Source organism: Aotus nancymaae, unplaced genomic scaffold, assembly GCF_030222135.1.
Source record: "Aotus nancymaae isolate 86718 unplaced genomic scaffold, 86718_ANA_hifiasm-v0.15.2.pri h1tg000076l, whole genome shotgun sequence".
In the NCBI taxonomy this organism is placed as follows: Eukaryota; Metazoa; Chordata; class Mammalia; order Primates; family Aotidae; genus Aotus; species Aotus nancymaae.
In genome coordinates this window covers 4557532-4582534 of record NW_026988491.1, presented here as the reverse complement: position 1 = coordinate 4582534, position 25003 = coordinate 4557532, and the positions used below count along the sequence as shown (strand labels likewise).

Sequence of the window (25003 nt, the reverse complement as noted above, 5' to 3'; positions counted from 1 at the left end):
AAGAGCCACCATGTACCGAGGGGTGACACACATCTAGGCAAGGTGCTTAGAGCTTTCTTAGAGCTAATCCCCACAAAACCCTATAAAATTCCCATTTTACAGTTGAAGAAACTGCAGTGGCCAATAGGCTGGGCAATTTACCTAGGCTCACGTGGCTGGTCAGTGGCCGAGCAGGAACCCAGGTTTGTCTGTGTTCGGAGGCAGGGAGGGCTCTGAGCTTCTCAGCTGTGCCCTTTCCAGCTCCCCCTGCAACTGGTGGTAGAGATTTCACATTTCTTCAGGCCAGCTGCATCTATTACTTAAGTAATGGTAACACTGCAACAGGTCCACACCTCTTAAAAACCTGAGTACATTTTGTTCCTCTTCTTCATGTTATCCTGGCAACATCCCCCGGGGTACCCAGAGGCATCACTGTCAACTGTCTTCTCGGGGGGTGGAAGCTCTGGCCCTTGCGGGGAAGGGAGAGCAGGTGCCCTCCACCTCTGCCCAGTGAGCCCAGCTTAGGGGAGGGGCGAGGTGCCTCTGGCTGCTCCGACTGTGGAGCCCTTCAGGAGATGTCTTGATTTCAGCTCAGAGGCAACATGCCAGGTGCTATTCTGGAGCCAACACCTCGGTGAGAAACGGGCATCAGTGGAAACCAGGAGAGGACACGGCGGGGGTTCCTCTCCGAGTCAGCTGGAGTCCTTGCTGGGCAGATGAACACCACTGTAATTTTCCCCAGGTGCTCCTGCCATGGCGCAGAGGTCCACAGCTGTCCCTCTGGAAGCGAGCTGCGGCCTTTCTACCAGAGCTGGGGCTGTGGCTGCAGGATCCTGCCGTAATGCAGTAGTGACAGGCTGCCAGGGAGCCCCACACAGCCCGGCAGGGGAGGGGGAGAGGAACCCTTGGCCTCTCTGCTGGAGATGAGGCTGCCTGGGCTGTCTGAAAGGGAGACGGAGAACATTCGGGTGCCTGACTTTCTCTTCCCCAGACGGCTAAGAAATTGGATTAGATACAGTCACAGCAGTCTTCTCGCCAATACCTTTCCCCCCAGAGTTTTGCTGCCAACTTTTCATTATATGTGGGTGGCTCCTTATTCTCTCTGCCACATGAAGTCTTCTAGGGTAGGCAGCCCTGGGGAACAGCTGCCAGCACTCCCGAGTCAGGCGAGGACCAACAGCAAAGAATGAAGTGCCGGCAGGGAGGATAGAATGAGCCACTTGGGGCTCCGATGGGACAGGTGGCAAATGCCACAGTGAAGCACTGAGGTCTGGCCTCCAGCTTTGCATTTACAGCAGGGTCACCATAGACTAGAAAAAACAGCAAGGAATTCAGTGGATCTCCTCAATACCAAAATACCATTAGAATCAGTCACTGCAATTCTGTTATTAGTAATTCTAACTCTACTTAATGGGGAGCTCGGATCTCAGTGAGGTCACATTTACTATTTTGGTGGGGGGGTTGGGGTGTCTTTTATAGAAAGGTTAGGTAAAAATATTGCCTGGACGGCCTAAAATGACCAGTATTTTCGAAGTGCTTTCTTTGGCTCATACTACATAGGAAATCAAACTGCTCCCAATCACTAAAAATAACAATCTACATTTGAGAAATGAGTTTGTATTATTCATCTAACAAAAAGTCTAATTAGTTACCAATTTTTTTTTAATACGGCCTCACTCTGTCACAATTTTTTCTTTTCTTTTTTTTTGAGACAGTCTCACTCCGTCACCCAGGCTGGAGTGCAGTGGCATGATCTCGACTCACCACAGCCTCATACTCCCAGGTTCAAGTGATCCTCCCACCTCAGCCTCCCAAAAAGCTGGGCCTACAGATGCAGCCACCACACGTGGCTAAGTTTTTAATTTTTTTGTAGAGATGGGGTTTTTCTATGTGGCCCAGGTTGACCAATTCTATATATTCAAAGCTAACAACAAATTGTTAAACACTTTTCATATTCTCTAGTCTATCCCCTTTAAACATCTTTCTTAAAAAAACCAAAACAGTGAACTCCAACATTTTGGAAAGATCTTGTGTATTTTGATTGGCTGTTTTCCCCACTGGCTTCTGCGATGGAAACCTGAAGTACGTCCTGACAAGTATGTGGAACGGGTCCCTCAGAGGTCCTGGCAGCCACACCGTGCCATCTGAATCTCCGGCTGGGGCCGCAGTGCTTCAGGACAGAGTTATCCTATAGAAGTTTTGGTCTTCATAAAGGACTTTTGTTGATTAAGAAAACAGAAACAAAACCAAAACCAGAAACTGTGCAGTGGTGATTTCCAACGTGAAGTGCAAATGTCGTGTAGCCTGACAGCAACTGCGTCCCATTTACTCTGCAGAGAGTGCCTGGGCCCCAGGGCTCTGCCTGCACCCCCAGAGCCTGGAATGCCGAAAGTGGAAATGTCTGGAAGGATTGCCCAGTCCAGCTCCTTAGTTTTCTGTTCTGAAATCATGGATGGGCAGGGACCACAGAGAGGAAATGGAGGTGCTGGGACGCCAAGCCGGGCCCTCACCAAGTTCCCCCAGAAAGAGGGAGGGAGTTCCCTGGAGAAGGTATCATTAGGGGCACTGTGGAAGGAGGTGATTTTTGTTTTTTTTTTTTTGAGATGGAGTTTTGCTCTTGTTGCCCAGACTAGAGTGCAATGGCACAATCTCGGCTCACTGCAACCTCTGCCACCTGGGTTCAAGTGATTATCCTGCCTCAGCCTCCCGAGTAGCTGAGACTACAGGCATGAGACACCACACCCAGCTAAAGTTTTGTATTTTTAGTAGAGACGGGGTTTCACCATATTGGCCAGGCTGGTCTCAAACCCCTGACCTTGTGATCCACCCACTTCAGCCTCCCAAAGTGCTGGGATTACAGGCGTGAGTCACCGCGCCCGGCCAAAAGGAGGTGATTCATTTGCCACCAAAGACAAGGGGTCAGAGTTGAAGGCTCGGGCAGTCAGGTACAGCAGAGGGCTCATTTCTCCACAGAACCATGAGACGGTCCCCCCCACCCAGCCGCTTGCTTGACCCCTCAATGGCCTGAGCAACAGGCAAACTGAGGAAGCCCAAGGCAAATATTTTCCAGCTTAGAATTTTTATTAAAACAATCATTTAAATTACAATCGTTCCCCAGAATAGAAAATAGCCTTCCATGGTCTGGCCCTGACAGGAGGCAGGACTCGGGCCCTACAGGAAGAAGTGACGTTTGACATCTTTGAAAATGGATGGCGCTTCCCTGAAAGCCCTGGAGGGCGGGTTTGGCCCCAGGGCCACTGGACCAGGCTGGCTCCCTGCCAAGGCTGCTCCCTCCAGGGGTGGTGAGGCCCCGCCCTGTCAGTGCGGGGAACTGTCACAATTGCGGAACACTTAGTCACTGAGGCTGGTTGTCAGCCTCTGGGCTTTTGAAAAAGAGAAGGAGAGAGAGAAACCTGTCCCCAAAATTACAAGACACAGCCACTCATTAAGTGTTATGTGATGCCACGGGGTCTGTCCAGCAGGGCCTGGCAGGTACATGAATAATGGGGTGGACAACACAGGTCGGGGACTGCTGTGGCTGACATGGGGCCCCAATCAGGATGAATGAAGTGGTCTGTGCTACACAGCTGTGCACGGCTACCGGCCAACAGGGGAGCCTTGCAGATGTCATGAGCTGGGCAGTGACCTCACGAAGGGTCCTGGTGCCATGGGGCTTCTGCCCGAGAGCCGGCAGAAGGGCTTGTGATGAAATCACCACGGCCAGGACACCACTCTATGGGCTTCTGAGACTTCCTTACTTGACAAGCTCCCAGGCCCTAAAATGTTCACTTAAAAAGGATGCAGTCATCACAGCCACAGGCACCAGTCTCTGAAAATCAGGCATCTCTTTCTTTCTTTCTCCTGCTACTGGGGCTTGAGACCCACCTGGGGCCCATCCTTCTCTCCACCTTCTCCGTCAGTGGCAGAGGCACCTCGGATTCCTGCCTCAAGGAGGGGGAAGTGCTTCTGGCTGAGCGAAGTCCTGCAGTCCTGAGCCTGCTCCCTGGAGCCCCAGGTGCTTCTGCCACAGCTCAAACACCAGCCAGCTCCCTTGAGGCTGCGTGGCACTTCCCAAACTTCAGAAGTACACACAGCAGTTAAAGAAGGAAACAAAGCCCCACAAGTTTTTATAAACCACCATTATGCTCTGGCCCACAGTCATTGTTAAAGAATAAACTTACAGGTCGGGAGGAAAGTAACTCCTGGTGGAAATCCAGGGATGGGCTTTAAGACAGAGGAGAGGCCGGGCGTGGTGGCTCACACCTGTAATCCCATCACTTTGGGAGGCCAAGTGGGCGGATCACCTGAGGTCAGGAGTTTGAGACCAGTCTGGCCAACATGGCGAAACCCTGTCTCTACTAAAAATACAAAAATTAGCCGGGCGTGGTGGCACGCACCTGCAATCCCAGCTACTCGGGAGGCTGAGGCAGGAGACTTTCGTACCCGGGAGGCGGAGGTTGCAGTGAGCTGAGATTGCGTCACTACACTCCAGCCTGGGCGTTAGAGCAAGACTCCATCTTAAAAAAAAAAAAAGAACACTGAGAAGATAGAGCCACAACACAAGAGTCAGACCTCACTTTACAAACGCCTGAAGCTTCTACTCCTGGCTGGGACAGACTAGGAGGACACGGCCACAGCATCCACACTTAGGCTCTAGGTCAGGAGTCCCACCCTGCAGACCCTCAGCAGCTGGGTGGCACCCAGGGCTGGTTTCCTGGGGGCAAGGTGGCCCAAGCAGGTGCCGAGCAGCCTGACCCCATTAGGTCAGACTGATAGTGGGAAGAAGGCAGGATCTCTGTGAGCTTCTCAGTTTCTCAAAACCAGATGGAATTGCCAGAGACCAACTCTGCTCTCCAAAAATCTCTAGGCCCCCATAGTGCCTCCAGTTACTGAGTCTTTTATCTGATTAAGACGAATCACCTGCTTTGCATAATAGCCCAACTGGAAGGGTTTCAAGGGCCCTGGCTGGTCACAGCAGCATTAGCCATGGAGAAAAGAAAGGGCAAGAAGGGGCTGGGTGCGGTGTTGGTGGTGCATGCCTGTAATCCCAGGTGTGAGTTCGAGACCAGCCTGGCTAACATGGCAAAACCCTGTCTCTAGTAAAAATACAAAAAATTAGAGCCGGGCGCAGTGGCTCACGCCTGTAATCCCAGCACTTTGGGAGGCTGAGGCAGGCGGATCACGTCAGGAGATAGAGATCATCCTGGCTAAGACGGTGAAACCCCATCTCTAATAAAAATACAAAAAATTAGCTAGGCTTGGTGGTGGGCGCCTGTAATCCCAGCTACTAGGGAGGCTGAGGCACGAGAATCCCTTGAACCTGGGAAGCAGAGGTTGCAGTGAGCTAGCTGAGATCAGTCCACTACACTCCAGCCTGGGTGACAGAGCAAGACTCCGTCTCAAAAAAAAAAAAAAAAAAAATTATCCAGGTGTGGTAGTGCACTCCTGTAGTTCCAGCTACTCCGGAGGCTGATGCAGGAGAATCGCTCCAACCCGGGAGGCGGAGGTTGCAGAGAGCCAAGACTGTGCCAGCACTCCAGCCTGGGCAACAGAGAGAGACTCCATCTCAAAAACAACAACAAACAAAAAAACAAGCAGTGAGTGAAGTGAGTGAGCCCTGGGGATGGTTCTGTGACCTTCTGCTGCCTGGTATGGAGGTGGGTCCTGTGTCAGCCTGGGTGAGCGCCACCTGTGGGTGGACACCTGCAACAAGCCTGTGCTGGGAGGGGCACAAAAGGCCCTGGCTGGCCCCTGGGAACAGAAAATTCAGGGCCCGAAAGGGGACAAGGGCAACAGCAAAGTGAAAGCTGGGTACAACAGTGGTTGGGAAGTGGTCTGTGCCCACTGGCACGTGGCCAGGAGGGAAGGTGAAGCAGATGGGCCATGCAGAACGAGCCGGTGGAGCTTGGAGTCTGGGCCAGTGAGAAGCCGCACCTGTAGGGCCACAGGGCTTCCAGATCCTCGGTCATAGCGGGTTACGGGTGCTAACTACAGCACGATCAGGCAGTGCCCCAGCCCCATACAGGTAGGAGTGCCTATGGCTGCCGGGCAATGGGGAAGACTTGAGTGGCTCCCACCTGCCTCTCCGACCCTGGTCTAGGGTGGCCGGAGGGGGACACTGAGTGCCCCGTACCGTCAGCTCCTGCACAGCACTGCTTGCCTCCCAGCCCCTCGGCTGGCAGTCAGCCTGCATCATGGCTTCTGCCTAAAGTTTCTCCCAGCCACAGCTGCCTTGCCTATTCCTCACCAGCTGCCAGCCAGAGCGCCGCCTCGGGGTGCCTGGCGGGGACCCAACACTGCTCGTCACGAGCTCTGGGCGGGCTCTCTAACGATGAGAAGCTGGCAGTCATTCTGGGCCTGGGTTCCGCCGGGCTGGGCTACTTCACTGCATGCCAGGTCCTCACCTGTGGGGGAATGAATGTTCTGGAACCCTGGGTGGAGTGGGGGTGATGGCACTGGCCTCTCAGGGCTTCAGTATCCCACTCCCTACAACAGCTTCCCAGGATGGGTGGTGGAGATCAGCTCTGGAGTGCAAGACACACACACCCCAGGGAGCCTCGGACAATGGGAGTCAGGAATCCCACATTAGACAAGGGAAGACAAATACTTCTTAAAACAAAGACTCAAGTCAGAGAACTAGAACACCATGAGAGAAACCTCTACAGGGTTGTAGTTCAAGGCAATTGCACATAAGAGGGGCTGGGCTCTTCACTCAGCTGGGGAAAGTTCTGGAGCTCCCACGGAAACCCCCAGTCAGCTCCCTGCGGATGGCTCTCTCGGTGTCTGGTCCATCAGGCGGTGCCGGGAGCAGAAGTGGCAGGTCCTAGGGTGGCTGGGTCACCTGCTAGAGCTCTTCAAAGAAGGCCACTCGGGACTTGGCGCTCTGCAAGGTGAGCTGTAAGAAAGCAGAGAAGAGGTTGAGAGGGCATGAGATCTCAGCTCTGTCACACAGGGTCCTGTCCTGCCACCTGGACTCACCTCAAAGGTGGTTGGGAGCGAAAGGGAAGGCTGTTCAAATAGATGCTCAAGAAGTTGGCGGTCAGTCCCAAAAAAGCAGCCAGATTTGCCCATGAATTCAAATTAGGAGGTGACAAATGAGGAAGTGCAAGGGGAGGGCTGGTGGGCAGAGGCACGCCAGCAGGAAAAAGCCATCAGCACTGCCCCTTGACAGAGGACCGGAGATCCCTGGCTATTTGAATAGATTCTCACATTCCTGTCTACCAAGGTCCCTGAGCCACCTCTGTGATGTGCTGTCTGTGGTGGCACCAGCTGGGGCTGCTCATCCCCTCTGGGCTTGGCAGGGCAAGCATCTTAGTCCTCATGCCCTGGCAACATGGCTAGGGCAAGCCGACGTGGCCTCCTGCAAGGCAGGCCTGTGGCAGATGAGGAAGAATTCACCTCTTCTACTCCTGGTTCCCCAGGTGGTCCCGAAGCAAACTTGCCCATGGCCCAGCAGCTGAGAAGGGGTTTCTCTCCACGAGCTGGGAGGCAATGGCTTTCTCAGTGGTGCTGGTGCAGGCAGGGAGGGCTGGTGCAGGCATGGAGGGCTGGTGCACATGGGCAGTGCTCTGCCCAGCAATGTAAAGAAGGACAGAGTCGGGGAGATGTGGAAGGGGATGGGGCAGATCAGGGACTGAGCTCTTGGCTTGAAGTTTGCAACTTCCTAAGCCCCTGACTCTGGGCCACTTCTCAGCATCTCCCTGGACAGAAGCATTGGGAGCCAGCACTCTCCCTATTCCCTGCTCTCTGCTGACTCCTGAAATCAATGCCTTGGGTGTGACCGTGTTCCATTTCCAGCTCCGGGACTTCCCACAGGAGCTCGGGGGTGGAGGGCAGAGAGTCTGCACCGTTCATCTTCATATCCCCCAAAATACCTGGCTTAGTGCTATGTGCCGATCAGGAGCTCAAACAGTATTTGTTAAGTGACTGGTACGTTGGCTATGATGATAACTAAACAGTGAGGTGTGTGGGAGAGACAAGAGCTCCCTGCGGGGCTGAGAAGGTCTGGGAGCTTACTCTTCAGCTCACCGCTGACAGCCTTGATCTCTCTGAGCCTCTTTCCTCTGGAGGTTGCCGTGGGGCAGGCAAGATGGTCTGGCCCATCCTCTTGACCCCTCGAGTCTGCATGTGAAAATTCCTCAGTCCTATCGGTGGCTCCATAAAGGGGAGGGAGACTCCAAACCGACCACTTCACCATCAGACGACAGGCAGCATTAGTGTGCTCAGAATGAGACAGCTTGAGAGCGACTCTGTAAATCCTGCCAAATCTTTTGGCCTTGAAGTTCCCAACTAACAAGCGGAATGTGGGGAGGGAGCTGAGCTGCTTTCTTCAGCGGAACTCATTTCAGAGTCCTCTGGAAAGCCCAGTTCTGACGGGAACGGAGAGCGCTTTTTTGCCTAAGTGGAACTCCCTGTAGAAGGGAGCTGCGTCAGGACGGGCTTCTCCCTAAATGTAATTGGAGAAGGGCCAGGAGTTATGTGCCCTGTGATGACGGGAACCAGGATGGTCACTAAGGAAGAAAGGAGGAAGAGATTTGGCTGCCAGAGAACTACTGCGGCAAGGGAGAGGGTTTAAATGCAAGGATGTAAGCCCAGTGTCTCCACTCAGGTTTCTGAGATTAACAGCCACTTTCAGTCAGACACAGGCACAGTCAGCTCCTGGTACAAGGCCCAGCTGGGCCACTGACCAGCTGTGTGGCCCTGGGCAGGTCACTTGCTCCCCTCTGGCCTCAGTTCCTCACTGTGAAGCGGGAGCGATGGTAGCCCTTTCCTTGTGGGGTGGGGTGTGATGCGCTCAGCACTGCGCCTGCCGCATGGTGGAACTCAGCAGCTGTATTGCTAATAGCAGCGCCACGTTTCTCCCCTCCCCAGTCCTAGCTCCTCTCCTTCCAGGGGGGAACAGGGTGCTCGTTAGGAAGGGGTGCAGGCAACAGCAGGGTCACATATGGTGCTGGCCACCATGCCTACCAGGCAGGCCAAGTGATGCCCCCATGAGGCCTCTGGCCACTTACCCAGGCAGGGAGCCCAGGCTGTGGGGGCCTTGAGAGGCTCCTGGCCATTTGTGCAATGTTGGCTCCAAGAATTCCTGGATCTTCCACCCGAGAGCATGGTGGCTGTCCCCTCGAGGTGCCAGGGGAGGGTTCTGGCAGCGCCAGCAGCACCAGATTCCAGTGACTCGAGCATGTGCTGATTAGGATGCAGAGTGCTCTCAGGTGGGTGGGCTGCTGCCTGGGCCCCACCCCAGCTGCACTGCAGCACCTCAGCCCCACCTCTTATCTTGCAAGAGCAGGAACTTCACCTCAGCCGCAAGGAAATGTAGAGAGGGAAATCAGTCTGCCCACACAGAAGTAGGAAGGCACCACGGCCAGTGGGAAAGAGGAGAGAGAGTCACAGTCTTCCAGAAGGCATTGAGGCGGTCAGAGGGAAGGCAGACCCACCAGACCGAGGTGGCTGAGACCTGGCTGCGCTGGTCAGCAAGGGCTGCTGCCCAAGGGCCCTAGGAGCCTTCTACCACCACTGCTCGGCCCATAGACAGACCTGGCTGCTGCCACCCCACCCTTTACCCTCCTTGTGCAATTCCTGTGGTTTCCAATCCCCACAGGAACCCCGGAGTCAGAATTGACTGCACAATGGTTCTCCCTGCTGCTGGAGCGGCCCTCCCAGCCACGCCCATGGCTCTGCTTCCACCTCTGCGTATCCTTTATCTCAGACCCCAGCAGGTAAGGAAGGCAGGCAGTGAGACAAGGAGAGTCCTTAGGCTTCTTTCCTGCAGGTAGAAGCTCAGGGGAGCCATTTGCCCTCGGGAAGTTTTTCTACAGAGAGCTTGGGAAGCCTCCCTGTGGGGCACACAAACAGCTCTGCCACCTGTACGCCCTGCCTGGGCACTGCCTCACCCCTCCAATGGGCAGGCTCCTCACCTGTGGATTTTTCACCATCTGCTGCTTCTAGAAAGCTCACTGGCTGCCACATTTGCAGCACAGCCACAGGCAGGATGTATTCACAAAGGAACAGGCAAAAGCTCAGAAGAAATGGCAAAAAGCTAGCCCTTCATAAGATCAACTCTGCCTCCGCGTCTTCTTTTTAAATACATGAAAACCGGCTAACAAGTTTCCTGGTTCCCCTGAGATGCTCTCATACCCTAAGGTGTGCAGGCCCGCCAGTGTTAGGTATATCTTCCAGCTCAGTGACCAGCCCGGCTCCCTCTACAGTGCCCAGCAACAACTGTTTGCTAGAGCCAGAAGGTGCTGTGGAGAGAGTCCCATGAAGGCCCTCCCTTGTCCTATGTTGCACTGTGAGTTGAGAGCCCTGAAGCCACTCTGGTGAGTCCCATCCCCTCTCTGAATTCCAAACAAAAATGCCCGTGCTCCCTTTGGCAATCCAGGAACAGCCCTCCCCTCCCCAGCCTTGCCTGCCTGGAAAGTGGAGTCCCCTGGAGGGTGGGGAATTCCTTGCATGCACAATGTGTATGTTGAGGGTTATCCAGGAAGAGGAGGTCTCCAAATTTCAGCAGGTGATGAAGCAGGAGCACCTCAGGGTGTACAAGCAGGGTCTCGAGGACAATGTCTGCACCAGTCTGGGACCTACCAAGTCTGGTCAACTGCCTTTGAATCCTTCTGAAGACGAGTGGGTCAAGCTCTGGTGAGTGTGACCAGTGACATCTGCCATGCGCTCTCCTTCAAAACTCTCACTGAATCTAGATGAGGTCCAACCATGGGAGTCCTGCAGCCGGGCCCAGCTCCTTGGGCAGGCTATAAACCCAAGGGCCCTGCTCAGAGTCTTCAACCCAAAGCGCTCCTGCCAGTTCCCTGAATATGCCCACAAGAACATGAAGCCTCCGCCCCAGGCACGGGCTGACCCACTGCTCTCCTCCAGCTGTCTCTTCACATCTGATTAGAATCAGCCACGTGAATAACACAGGAGGAATTAAGTTCTCTCTCAACTGAACCGGCTGCTCAAGTCTGTCACTAATCCAATTCCATTCTGAGAAGATGAACTTCCTTTTCTTCCTCTGGGGCAGATCTGTGAGGCTTTGTTGCTATCTTACTGTTCATCTTCACAGCTGATCCACTTGTTGGGGCCTGGCTCTTCCTTCTTGCCCAACATCGAGACTCAGCCCTGGCAGAGTCCCTTTCCCCCTGCCCACCTCTCCATAAAACTGCCAGCTGTTTGTGACAGCTAGCAGGCTGTGAGAGGGCAGGGGAAAACTTAGGAAAGTTCCATCCTGGCAGAGCTGCACCTCCTTACACTCCCCAAATTGTGTGTGGTGTGACAAAAACAGACACATCTACCTGATCTAAACAAGTTCAGATTCAGGAGACACATCTGTCTACTTAAAAAGACAGAGGCGGCTGATTAAAAGAAACTGGTACCCAGCCGGCACTCTCTAACCCAGGCATGTCATCTGCATCTTCAACTATTCCTGCTCACTGCTACCTGAGGATTTTGGGTGGGCCATTAAGGTACTCCTGAGAAATGGTCCCAGGGTCTGGAGAAAGCAAGCCTGGAAGGCACCTGTGAGAAACATTTCCCTGCTGCCCTGCCAGCAGAAGAAGGCTTCCAGCTACAAAGCCTCCACCAGCATCGTTCCTGAGAGTGCCCCCTGCTGGAAAACCACAGCACGAGGCACACTGCCAACTCTCCTTCCAGCTCTCCTCTAAAAGTCCTTTTGGGGGATAGTTTCCCAAAGTGATGGGAGGGTAACTAAATGTATTCCGGCATGAATCCTGCAGCAGCAAGGCTGCTTGATTAAGAATGAATTACACTTTCATCAGCACAGAGAGAAAATTGATTCACAAGGCTGCATTGTGATCATCTTGTTCCTAAAGCAAGGGGAGGTGGGGGGAGACACAGAGCCACTTTGGCTATCAAAGTGAGAGAAAGGAAGAGGTACAATTAAGCCGGGGAACAAAACTAATCAGAGCGCCAGGATTCCTTTAGCTCATCTCTGGGGGCTTTGCCTCAATCCACTCATCCCAAGGGAGGAGAAAAGAAGGCGGCAGAGGACCATCTCATTCATTTTAAACAATAAGACTCACAGCGCTGAACCCATTTTAGATACTAACCTAATAACTCCAGGCGCTGGGTCTCTGCTTGTCCCATAAAAATGCAGTGGAATTGAAATGCGAGCCCTAAAATCATGTTATACTTTCTCTCTGCTACTACATATTGAAAACGAAGGAGCGGGGGAGGGTGTAGACACAAAAGGACACGCAGATCCTCTGGCACGCGGATCCACAGGGAGAAAGCAGACTCGGAGCAGAAAGGTGACAGCCAAATCCAGTAGCAGCAAATTCCAAAAGGATCTTTGGTTTGGGGTGTGGGAAACTTCCCCCCTTCCAAATGAGCCAAGAGGAAGGGCCAGTGAAGGGGGATGGCTGTGTGAGGTGGCCAGATCAAGCTTTTCTGCAGTCTCACTGGGGACAGATTGCACCCAAATGCCATCTGGTGACGTGCACAGTGGCAGCACTATCCACACACTTATCCTACACAGAGGTGGAATGAAAGGCCAAGTCCACCCCAAAGAACAAATCCAATTTGGTATTAGCTACTTTATCTGCTCTCAAGAGAAATTTGCCATGGAAAACCCCAGGGGCCCTTTTTGTGTATTAATCCCTGAGGGACCCAAAGTGGCAGAAGCCACCTGGAAACCTGTCTGCCTGTTTCACAGGCTGCCCTGTGGCGCCAGCGGGGCCCTCACTCCTCCATTCCTTCGCCTGAAAAATGGCCTAATGGGCCTAATTCACCTCACTGGGCAGGTGGCGGCTAAATGGTATCTACTGAGTGGTCTGAGCAAGTGCCTTAGGAAAAAGATCCAGATAGACTGATGTCATTTTAAAATTGCCAACATCAAAAGAGAAATCACAGCAAGGATCATGAGAACAGAACCTCGGCCCGCGGAATGAGTTTGCATCCCGGCTCTTCCCTCCCACTGCTGCAGCAGCAAATCTGGCACTGGAGGAGAGCTGCACTGAAACGTATCTTCAGTGCCGAGGGGCCAAATGGGATGTTTTACTGCATCAAATAAGGCCTGGTAATATCCTCAGGCACTTCCAAATGGTCGTAAAATACTCTCGGCAGGCCAGGCAGTCTCTTCAACACCTCCCAAACAACAACTGCTTGACCGGGTGAAGTCTCTTAACCAAAAACAGGATTGGCTTGTAGACTTTTGGAAAAGAGGCCAATACATTCTTCTATCTAGAGCTACCAGAAAAAAGAAAACTAAGCTCTCGACAGTGACAAGACCCCAGAAACTCAGTGTGTGCGAGTGGTGGGAGTGGCCTTCAGGGATGAGCCCAAGGTGTCATATCTGGGAGGAGTGCTACCCGCAGTTCCTCATGCCTTCCCAGTGCATCCACAGAGCCAGTGGGTGGAGAGTCGGAGTTCGGATAGCCACGGCAATGTCTTCCATGAGTGCTATGCCCACATCTGGTGGTGCCGCTGCTCCCTGTACATCCTTGCTCCCCGTCCCACTCCCCACTCCTCTTTCTTTCCTTCCCCATCTTACCCCTGCTTTGCTCCAGCAACAAGAAAGGGAAGGTTCAGGGCTGGGGAGCCAGTATGCTACCTTTTATGTCAAGGCTGAGGATGTTCTACCATACAATGCCCAGTTCCTAAAGCAAGCAGAGCCATTCGGCCCACTAGGGTCATAAGGAGGGTTGGGCATATTAACTACCTATTAAATTTAAGTAATTTAGCAGCCATCTTCCAGGCTGGCAATGCAGACCAGAGGTCGCCAGGGAGGCTCTGACCACTTGTTTTAATTGTGGGAGACACCTTTCCCGCATATGCAATCTCTCTGTGTGATTTATCACTTCCCCACGTGTTTTTTTAACTGTTCTACTTCACTTCACCAGCTCTGCATCTCCAAAGGGAGCCCGCACAAATTGAAGATGACATTGAACTTTTATGTCTTCCTGATCCAAGAGAAGCTGCTGGTGCTTGAGATAAATGCAAGGCTCCTCTTCTTCCTGTTCCTCCATCAGTGGAAACCACAGCTGGACCTTGACGGTTCAAACCATTTACTAATGAAATAAGCTTTCTAAGCTCCACCACCCCCATGATTTCTCATCCATCAATTTCCTTTGAAATCCTGTGCTCCCTGGGAGACCACGGGCATGCAAATGATGACTCTGTTTGCTGGCACTCAGACCAGTGCAGGACTGGGAGACTGAAACCCCTCTCAAGAGATGAAAGCAAGACCCTGAATGTATGTATTCCAGGACTGCATTTTCACCTCCAAGGTGTGGTGGCACAGTTATGCCACACCAAGCTACCGCTCCCATCATCAGCACTGTGGCTCTGAAAGCACTAAAGTCAGGCTCAAGGCACCCTGTGTCCCCCAACCCCAGCCTGACTGCCAGATTCACTCCCCTCACTTGGAAGGCTCAGATGCCAGAACACGTGTCACTCCCTCTGAGAATGAAACAAATCCAGGTTCCCCACGGCGGCTTTTGATCGCTAGCACTGCTCTGACTCAGATGCAAATGCCAAACTAGTTGTACTGATCATCAATGGGAAAAATGGAAATATAGGAAGTTAAGATTAGCAAGAGGAGAAAAAGATATCCTTACAAACCCAAGTCATATTTTACAAGGAACTAGTGAAGTTAATTATAGCTTTTTGAAAGTTTTTACTTCTAGCCACGTAGCAATTAATATAATGAATGAATATGCCCAGCACGAGCTGTGTACCTAGATGTGGCAGTGTGCCCATAACACCGTCCTTCGCCCTTTGCTGTGGAACCACAAGCAGATTTTCCCTTTTCGGAGTTTTAAGCCCTTACTGAGCTCTGACTGTGCGCTGAGTGTTTCATGAACACTCCCTCGTTTATTCCTCACAACAGTCCTGGGGGGCAAAGACTGTTTTTATTCACCTTTTGCAGGTGAGGACACGATACCTCAAGAAAGTAAGAATTGTAGAGAAAGAAAGTGGCCGAGAAGTGGGAACCTCAGTTAATCAGAGTGGATGGCCACTCAGCATTCCTGAGGGAATGCAGTAACCCCTTGTAACCTAAGGGCAACCCCCTAGAATTAGCTTCATGTTACACGGCCCCCATGGGTACTGCTGAAACCACACAGCATGCTCTGAGACCTCTCAGTGAGGCAGAAGAGTACTGAAAGTGAGGACAAATACAATTGCCAGGCAAGATGGCTCATGTCTGTAATCCCAGCATTTTGGGAGGCCGTGGCGGGAAGACCACTTGAGCTGAGTTCAGGACCAGCCTGGACAACATGGGGAAACCCATATTTACAAAAATAAAAATAATCAGTCAAGCATGGTGGCACGTGCCTATAGTCTCAGCTACTTGGGAGGCTAAGTTGGGAGGTTCGCATGAGCCCAGAAAGGTCGAGGCTGTCGCCAACCTGGGTGACAGACTGAGAACCTGTCTCAAAAAAACAAAACAAAGCAAAAACCATATTAATAACAAAACAGGCCAGGCACAGTGGCTCACTTTGGTAATCCCAGCACTCTGGGAGGCAGAGGCAGAAGGATCAGCTGAGCTCAGGAGTTCGAGACCAGCCTGAGCAACATGGCAAAACCCCATCTCTACACAAAATACAAAAATCAATTGAGTGTGGTGGCTGGTGCCTGTAGTCCCAGCTACTTGGGAGGCTGAGGCAGGAGGATCACTTGAGCCTGGGAAGTGGAGGTTGCAGTGAGCTGAGATCACACCAGCCTGGGTGACAGAGAGAGACACTGTCTCAAAACAAAAGAAAACAAAACAAAACAAAACAAACACCAATGCAGGCTGGTTTGAACCCAGATTAGCGAGCTTTTGGGACACTGGAAACTGTTCCATTCACTACCAGTCTTTGCATCTCTCATCCCCAGGCATTCTAGATGGAGTTCTGCCCTTGATATCTAGGTATCTCCACATCCAAGCCGAAAGCAGCACTTCTCTTCAGTTAGGCTTGTGTCAGCCAGACTACAGCATGCACCACCCCAGAGCCACCCTGGTGCCGGTATGTGGCTGGTCATCAGTCCTGGTCACTGACCACAGGGACTGCCAAAGTCTAGAAAATGGAACGTGCAGTGAACTTCATGTGCAGCAGAATTTAATCGTGCAGCGTTATTTAATCTAGTGATGCTAAAAGAACACCTGTCATTTAAATATTAAGTCCATGCCTTTACTAACCCTTGATTAACCAGTATCTGATTAACTGCCTGGCAGCCTGCTTTAAAAACAAGTTCACATCAAGACATTGAAATGAGTGAATAAATAAATGCATTCATGTATGTCCTCAGAGCAGTGCAAATTTAACTAAAAATGAAACTTCTTTTGTCTGTAGCAAAAGCTCAGTGAGAAATGACAGTCAAAATCAGGACCTGAAGAATTTAAGAATTCTGCATCATTACAGAAAGAAGCAAGAGGAAATCACACTGGGGTTGAGCAGCATCTGCCCATGGAGGGAGCACCTGGCAGCACTGGCTGGAATACAGTGGGGTTTTCTGCTTGCCCCCGTGGTTCACAAAGTTCAGTAAACCACGGTGGGTCCACCTGACTGCTCTGGGTGCCGTGAGCTGGCCTGCCTGTGACAATGCTGGCCGTAACTGCCCTGCTTAAAGCACGCACTGTTCTGTGTCAGGGTATCAATGCCAATGTGGGTATGAAAGCTGGAGAAACAGGAGCCTGCTAAATAGAAAGTGTCACATATGAACCAGGGCTCATGCCATGGATTCTTGGAACCACTGACAGCTCGAGTGTACCTTATAATAAGATCTATCAGGGACTTTAACAGCTGACCTCTCTTGATGACATTAACGACCACAAGTAGGACTTATCTTACGCCAGATCTCTTTTTGGTAGGAAGCTTCCAATGAGCTTATTCTATTCTACAGGCAGAAACTGTGGGGAAGACTCCAGAGGACACATCCCAGGCTGCTGGTGGGTGGTGCGGGGCTTGTTGGCATGGGTACTACTGGGGATTAGGTGAGAAGAAGAGGCAGGATGTCATTTTATTACTGGGCAAAATAAATTCTCTCCACTGCCTAGGCATGCTGAAAGAATAATGAACTGTTGCAGAAGAAAAGCAGCAAACATTCAGTTAATTCACTCAGCAACCAGTGGCCGCTCCTCTCAGGGGTGCCGTGACTGCACTGTTCCAATGTGAGTTCACTCCGACCACATCTCCGCTCAGCCTGTGGAGAGGAAGCTGAAGCAGAGGCGGCTGAGCACAGATGAACAGACAGGCCACTCCCCATGGACTCAAACATCAGAACCCTGTGCTCTGGGTTTGCTTTATTTGAAAAGAAAAGGGATGTGTATAGAAAGGGGAAGCTCTAAAGGAAAATGAGCCAGCACAGGCAACCCCTTCACCCCATGACCAGAAGCTGCCAGGTGTGACCATGGTCTTGAGAGGCTGTCACCGCATGAAAGGTCTCGATCTCGAGTTAAAGATACCAGTCTCAAAAGTGCCCAGATTGACCCCATTTCCATGCTAGGGTTATTTATCTAAGGAGCACGCCACCAAGACAAAGGACTTTTAGACACACCTGACTGGACAAGAAGCCATAACCTTCCCCAGCCCAAGAATGACATGAGATGGAAAGAATGGCTGGTCCTACAGCCCCATGACATGCTCTTCGGAACGAGGCAGTCTTCTGGGGCCCTGGAGGCTGGTCTGGCTTCACAGGGCGGGCACCTGCCTTAGACTCAAAGCATGCTGCGGCCAGTACCCAGGCACCACCTGCCCTCGCGAGGGCTCAGCGTGGCCCGAGGACAGAGACAGGCAAGCTCATGCACGGGTTAGTATCACAGAGGGCAGTACCATCACCACATAGAGAGTACCTGGGAACAACCTACTTTGAGGGCTCAAATGCAGATAGGTCTTCTGCCTTGGGCTTGAGGCTAAACCAGAAAAATAAAATGAAGAAAAACAAAAACACCCTGTGATATCAACAATGCCACAAGTGACATTTGCAAAATGCTTGGATAGGCCTGAGATCGTGATGAGTGATTTTGTTCGTTTTAGTGGCTTGGAACGGGGTCTCTTCAGCTTTCAGCACTGCAGGTTTCTGTGGCTGAGGCCCCTGCTCATTACGGCAGCGGTGGAAAGGGTGAGACTGCTTCTGGGACCCAGATGACAAGGTTGGAGGTAAGGGGTGACGGAGGGTGTCTGAGGCAGCTCATTTAAAGGCTGATTGGTTCATTGGCCCAGTCATCATTTTACCTCTTTCCTTAATGGCTGAGGCCTCCCTTGAACTCCCCTTTACTGTTTAATAATTTTGTTTTGGAAGGAAAGCCCAGTAAATTACTGAAGCCAGAGGAAAGAACAATGTGGAATGTGGCCATGCCTTTCCTTCTAGGCTGCGCTATTTAAAGGAATCCTCTACCCAGTGCCAGTTGTGACTGGAGTCGAGAGGTAGGAGTCAGGGCTCCCTACTGCCCCCAACAACAGTGGCAGGTAGAAACAGATTCCCTGGAGTTTTCAGATACAGCCTAACCACTGAACACAGAGGCCTCCCGAAGAACAACTGCTTGACCGGGTAAAGTCTCTTAACCAAAAACAGGATTGGCTTGTAGACTTTTGGAAAAGAGGTGGATACATTCTTCTATCTAGAGCTACCAGAAACAAGCAAGAAAACTAAGCTCTCAACAGTGACAAGACCCCAGGAACTTAAAGGGAAGCCCTTTAGGTAAAACTGGAAGCCCATTTTAAAGACTGAGGTAAAGAGTAAAAATTAACTATATCAGTATTACCTACTCAATGGGCAGTCCTCTTTTTTTTTTTTTTTGAGATGGTGTCTTGCTCTGTTGCCTAGGCTGGAGTGCAGTGGTGCGATCTTGGCTCACTGTAACCTCCGCCTCCTGGGTTCAAGTGCTTCTCCTGCCTCAGCCTCCCTAGTAGCTAGGACTACAGGCGTACACCACCACGCCCAGCTAATTTTTGTAATTTTAGTAGAGACGGGGTTTCACCATATTGGTCAGGCTGGTCTCGAACTCTTGACCTCAGGTGATCCACCTGCCTCGGCCTCCCAAAGTGCTGGGATTACAGGCGTGGGCCACTGCGCCCGGCCGACAGTCTTATCTTAATAATACCTATTTTACAGGAGTTAACCTGATTCAGGACTATCAGTTAAAAGCAGAGCATTATTTGGCAAGAGAGGACCCTTCTGCTTGGCCCAAATGAGAGAGGTATGCTCTTGGGCTGATAATTAATATGGAATTTAGCTTCTGAATCTCAACAATGCTGAAAGCTCAAAATACAGAGAAAGATATGAAACCATTTGCAACGTAATGAAGTCTTCTCTTTTAAAACAAAGGGGTCCTCTCCTAGATGCTTCCTTTTAAGTAGGAAAACATGTTAAAAATTCAGTTTGGTTTTATAGTCCTTGCCACTTAAAGACACAGCAAGTCTAGAGGGAAAGTCCATTCTCAATACCCTCCATTTCATTCTGCTTTCTCATTAAGTAAAGCAGCTCCCTGGGCGTAACACCCCTTGGTTTAAAAGGGCATTATGCTTTACTGCTAAATGATGGCTCAAAACCCACCCTGTAACAGGGGTTGATTACATCAGAGCTTTTAACACAAGCTCAACTTCCATCAAGCCAATGGGTTCACAGTCATTGGCAGATTAAAATTCCCTTTCTGGCATAAGTAAAAAAATTTCCTCAACTAAGAACGTACAAAAGATGCCAACAGTCTAGTGACTTGGCTACTGAGGAAACCAGATGCCAACCTCACATTTCATTAACGACTGTCCTGATCAGCAAAATACAAGAAACAGACCCTGGGTACCTTTTTAATGGTATTGTGCTTGCTGCTGCCACCCCTGTCGGAGTTCTCGTTGTGCAGAATATCCAGGGCCGTCTCCCTCTCTTTCAGTTTCAAAGCCTCGATTTCTGTCTTGAGTTCATTGAGCTGCTCCTGCAGATGCTTGCTCTTCTCCATATATTCCACTCTGCCAGCAAGAGGGTATCGTGCATCAGGGTCTGGGCAGACGGTGAGACATGGCTCAGATGCTCTGTGGCCCACAAGCTGCTTGGTATGGGACCTAGGGTCTGAGGCCTGGGGTTTACATCTCTACTTGGCCACTCACAGGCTGTGGGAGCTTGGGCTGGTCACTGCTATGAATGTTTCCTCATCATTAAAATTGGGATAATGATCACAGGCCGTGGTCAGGATTAAGTTTAAAAAAGTGTAGGAGGCCAGGCACAGTGGCTCCCCTGTAATCCCAGCACTTTGGGTGGCTGAGGCAGGAGGATTGCTTGAGCCCAGGAATTGGAGACCAGCCTGGGAAACATAACGAGATCCTGTGTCTATTAAAAAAAAAGAAAAAAGAGAAGAGAAAAAAAGAAAAGAAAAAGAGTAGGAAAGCCCTCAGTAAATTCTCATAGGGGGCTCTACAAATACCAGCTGTCACAGAGGGCTTTTCATTCTGTACCAAAAACAAAAACAAAAACATGAAACAAACTTCCTGGCAACCCAGAACAAGCTCCTTGTCTCGACCCTTCTTGGAGCAGTAATTCAATAACCTCTTTTTTTTTTCTTTTGGATAGGATCTTGCTATGCTGCCAAGGCTGGTCTTGAACTCCTGGCCTGAAAGTGCTGGGATTACAGGCATAAGCCACAGTGCCCAGCCTCACATGATTTCTTTTGATAGGCCACATCCATACTCCCACATGTTCTGAGACTTCATCTGAAGATGACAGAAGCTCACTCAGAAGCTCACGGAATGCAAAGAAAAAAAGATCCCCACCCTCACCTGAGAACAGATACACTGAGTGACAGCATCTATGATGGTGAAAATCTAGAAACCACCCACAAAGTATCCAACTACAAGGGCATGGCCAGAAAAACCATGCAACACAAATATCAAGAAACACTCTGTAGGGATTGCCATGGTTAGTAGAGAGACTCTGTCAACATGTGCAAGGGTAAGAAGTGCTATGGGCTGAATGTTTGTGTCTCCTCTAAACTCCTACGTTGAAACCTAATCGCCAGTATGAAGGTGTTAGGAGGTGGGACCTCTGGGAGGTCATGAGGGTAAAGCCTCACAAATGGAATTAGCGCCCTTATAAAAGAGGCTCCAGAGAGACCCCTCATCCCTTCCACTGCGTGAGCACATAGTGACAAGGCGCCGACTATGAACCAGGCAGACTCTACCTCTGCCCACGCCTTGATCTTGGCCTTCCCAACCTCCTGAACTGTAAGAAATCAATTTCTTTCTTTTTTTTCTTTTGAGACAGGTGTCTCTCTGCTGCCCCAGCTGGAGTGCAGTAGTGAGATCTGAGCTTACTGCAACCTCTGCCTCCGAGGCTTAAGCAATCCTCCCACCTCAGCCTTGTGAGTAGCTGGGACCACAGGCATGTGACACTGCACCCACCTAATTTGTGTATTTTTAGTAGAAATGGGGCTTTGCCATGTTGCCCAGGCTGGTCTTGAACTCCTGGCTCAAGACATCTGCCCGCCTTGGCCTTCCAAAGTGCTGGAATTACAGGCATGAGACACCGTGCCTGGCTAAGAAATAAATTTCTGTTGTCTATAAGCTACCCAGCCTCTGGTATTTTGTTACAATAGCCAAAACAAACTAAGATAGTAACAAAATACAAACTATAAAATAGCAGACACAGAATAGCTTCATCCCATCCCCAGTCCCAACCACATAAATATATATGTCTGGATAATGGTGAAAGGAACATGGACAGCAGATATGATGGCTAGAGGCTCTGGTTCACTGGCTACTTAGCTATACCCTAAGTGTGAGAGCCCAAAGAGAAACAGCCTGGGTTGTGGTTGCTCGTGCTGGACTCCATGGAGACACTTTCCCCAAAGGGTTTTCCTGAGGATGCTACCCATGGGGAAAGCACATGGGCTGCAGAGTCAGGTGGGTGAGGGGATTTAACCCCGGGGCTCCTCTGCATCAGCTGTGTGATGCTGGGGGAGTTCATTAAACTCTCTAAATCCGAGTTCTCACTTAGAAAATGGGGACATGAAAACCTACTTTGATGTCAGTTTGATGTTTGTTAACTAGTAGGAATTAAATGGACAAAAGCCAAAACCCCTGACACATAGAAACTCGATGCATGCTGGCTACTATGGTCGTCCTCCGGCAGGCGGCAGCAGTTAACCGCTAGTTCTGGGAACTAGGGGCCCTCGCTTAGACTGCCTCAGCAGTGGGGATCCTTTCCATCTCTGACCCACTTCTACTCACCATCAAGGGAAGACAGAGGCTGCGTAGAGGGCAGCTCAGCAAAAGCTGCCATGATCAGGCCGTGCTGGGGCCCTGGCCAGTGCCACCTGATGCAGCAAAGCGGGCCCCACCTGGCTGTCAGCCTTCTTCAGCCTAGAGCCTGAGTCTGTTCTCACCGTTGCTCGTTCTAGACGTGGGAACCACCACAGATCCCAATTGCTGGAGAATGCAACTAGGAGACGACCACAGTCTAGTACAACGGCAGCTGAACCGACCCAGAGATGCTAACAACCCAGTCCTACACTTTAGATGAGGTTTGGAGGCATCATAAATGCCAGGTCACCAGTCAAGTGTTATTTTTATCCTGGAAGAATGAATGCTGCTCTGTTGTCCCTTAATTTCTGATTAAGGAAATTCTTCCTCCAGGGAGTAAGAACAGAGGAAACCTTTGCAGGAGCTAATGGCAGGCTGCTGCAGCGACCCCTCACCTCTGCCCCGGCCTCCCATGGCCCCTGTCACTCACTCTAGTTCACGGCTGCCCACAGCAGGGCACAGGGTGCTACATACTTTTCTTTCTCTATCTCCATGGAAAGCCGCTTCATGTCAGTATCCTTGAAGTCGAAAGACAGGCTGTCACCAATGAGGTTGAAGCTTGGTATGTCAGGAGGCAACGGTGCTGGAATTGGGTTCATGGGCTATTAATGAGAAATCTCAGATTAGGAGCTTTGGATCATACAAGAACAGAAGGGCACTACTGTGTTGACAACCAATCCTCCAGCAGCCACAGAGGCGATGGGCACAACTCAGGTCCCACCTCCCAGTGCCACCATGAGCCCCCATCCCTCCACTTCAGTTCCTCCATATTTGCCACTACCAGGTGGACAATACCAAAGAATACAAATCCAGGAAAATCATCCCTCATCCTTCAAATTTTTAAAAGTTCTTCATGCTCCGTTGAATCAAACACAAACTCCTACTCGCTTTTTCATTTAGGAAACTCCTGGGCCCTTTGTGAGGGGCTGGAGATGCTGAAAACAAGACATCGTCCCTGGCTCTGAGCAGCTGAAAGTCTTGTTCAGGAAATAGATGTGTTCACAGATCATCACTGTTAAATAAAGTGAACACTGTAGCCAGGGAGTGAACAGAGGCTAGAAGAGATGCTGCTTTTGCTGAGATCCCAGACGGTGCCAGAAGGTTTGCCGGTGGGAGGCATGGCAGCAGGTTGGGCAGTGAGGGTACCAGGAGTCTGCCATGTGGAGAGGAGGGGTGGGAGATGGGCACCACCACAAAGGGCTCCACCTGCCCACTGAGGGGTTTGGGCTTGGACAATGGAACCAGAGTACGGCTTGAAGCAGGAGTGATGAAATTAGATTTTTTTTTTTTTTACTTTCATCCCGGAACAAAGGGTCTTCTAAAGAGGGCCCCAATCTAGCTCCCCGGCTTCTCCCACAATTTGCCCTACTAAGTCCCAGACAGTACTTTTTATGATCCCCTGGACTACTGCTTTCCCATTTCCGTACCCTTGCCTACCCCATTTCTCCTCCTTATACTTCATCCCTCTTTCAAGGCTCTTCTCAAATACCACAGTCTCTCACCAAAGCCTTTCTAGCTCCTCCCAGCCGGCCAGCAACCCTTTTCTTTGCTGTCCCTTAACGCTGTGTTTACGGTTCTCTAATGGCTCTTTTTACAGCAATTCCTCCCTGTAAAAGATTTCTTTTTGGCTGTGTCTTTCTACTATTTGCAAGTTTCCTGTGAACGATCTGTCTCTTTTTCATCCTTGGATACCTTACTGAGTCCAGGACAGTGTCTGGGAAAGAGCAGAGGCTTGGAACATTCATTTGAGACACTTTCAAGGCCTGAGACAGATCGTCTGCAAGGGTGGCAAGAGAAGGCTCCTGGGGTGCCAGGGACATCCTGTTTTCTGATCTGGGTGCTGGGTACATGGGTATGTTCAGTTTGTGGAAATTCTTCAAGCTGTATAGTTGTAATTTCGGCACTTCTCTATATGTATGTTATATGTCATAAAAATTTCCAGAAAAAACGAGTTCTAGTTGCTGCACCACTAGTGAGACCATGAACTGGTACGACTTCTTTGGAGAGTATCAAAATGGAAAATTTGACCCCATAGTTCTATTATGAGAATTTATTCTACCAATATATCCACGTGTGTGTGTGTCAAGATTTGTGTTCAGGGATGTTCAGTGCTATTTTGTTCAAAATTGCAAAAGAAAACAGACTAAATACTCATCCGTGAGGGACTGGTTAAATGAATTACAATCCATCCACACAATAAAACATGATTAAAAAGCTGATATGGATCATCTTCTCCAGGATTGACTGCTAAGAGGAAAGAGTGGATACAGCAGTGTATAAAGTTTGCTCCAGTGTATATTTTAAAAACAACACACATAGACTGGGCGCAGTGGCTCACACCCATAATCCCAGCACTTTGGGAAGCTGAGGCGAGCAGATCACTTGAGCTTAGGAGTTTGAGATCAGCCTGGGTCACATGTCAAAACCCTACCAAACACACACACACAAAATTAGCTGGGCATGGTGGCGCACACCTATGGTCCCAGCTTCTCAAAAGATAAGAGGCGGGAGGATCGCTTGAGCCTAGGAGGTGGAAGTTGCACTGAGCCGAGATAGTGCCACCGCACTCCAGCCTGGGCGACAGAGTGAAACTCTCTAAATAAATAAATAAATAAAATAGTAATAATAAATAAAAACAACACACACATCTCAGGTGTTCAGCCAAGCTGAGGGCTCAGATGACTCCAGTCCCAGCTACCATCTGGCTGTGACCACCAGAGAGATCCCCAGCAAGGATCTCTGTCTGGCCCAGTCAACCCAACAAGCCACCAGAGGTACTAATAAAGGGTTGTTTTGGG

At 50.6% G+C, this 25003-nt stretch overlaps 1 protein-coding gene across 5 annotated transcripts in view; it reads right to left on the bottom strand.

Annotated features, from left to right (window-relative positions):
* Positions 1-1811: 1811 nt before the first annotated feature.
* Positions 1812-25003, bottom strand: part of NF2 (NF2, moesin-ezrin-radixin like (MERLIN) tumor suppressor) — a 90823-nt gene continuing 67631 nt past the window's right edge. Inside the window, exons 14-17 of one of the 5 annotated variants that reach the window (XM_012464952.3) lie at positions 22680-22807; positions 19718-19880; positions 17768-17827; positions 1812-6874 (exon numbers count right to left, since the gene is read on the bottom strand). In XM_012464952.3, coding sequence (XP_012320375.1) covers positions 17792-17827; positions 19718-19880; positions 22680-22807 — 327 coding nt within the window. In that variant the 3' untranslated portion in view covers positions 1812-6874; positions 17768-17791. Of the gene's footprint in view, positions 6875-17699; positions 17828-19704; positions 19881-22679; positions 22808-25003 lie in introns of those variants that run through there. The other 4 variants (XM_012464951.3, XM_012464950.3, XM_012464953.3 and 1 more) reach the window with 4 other exon arrangements.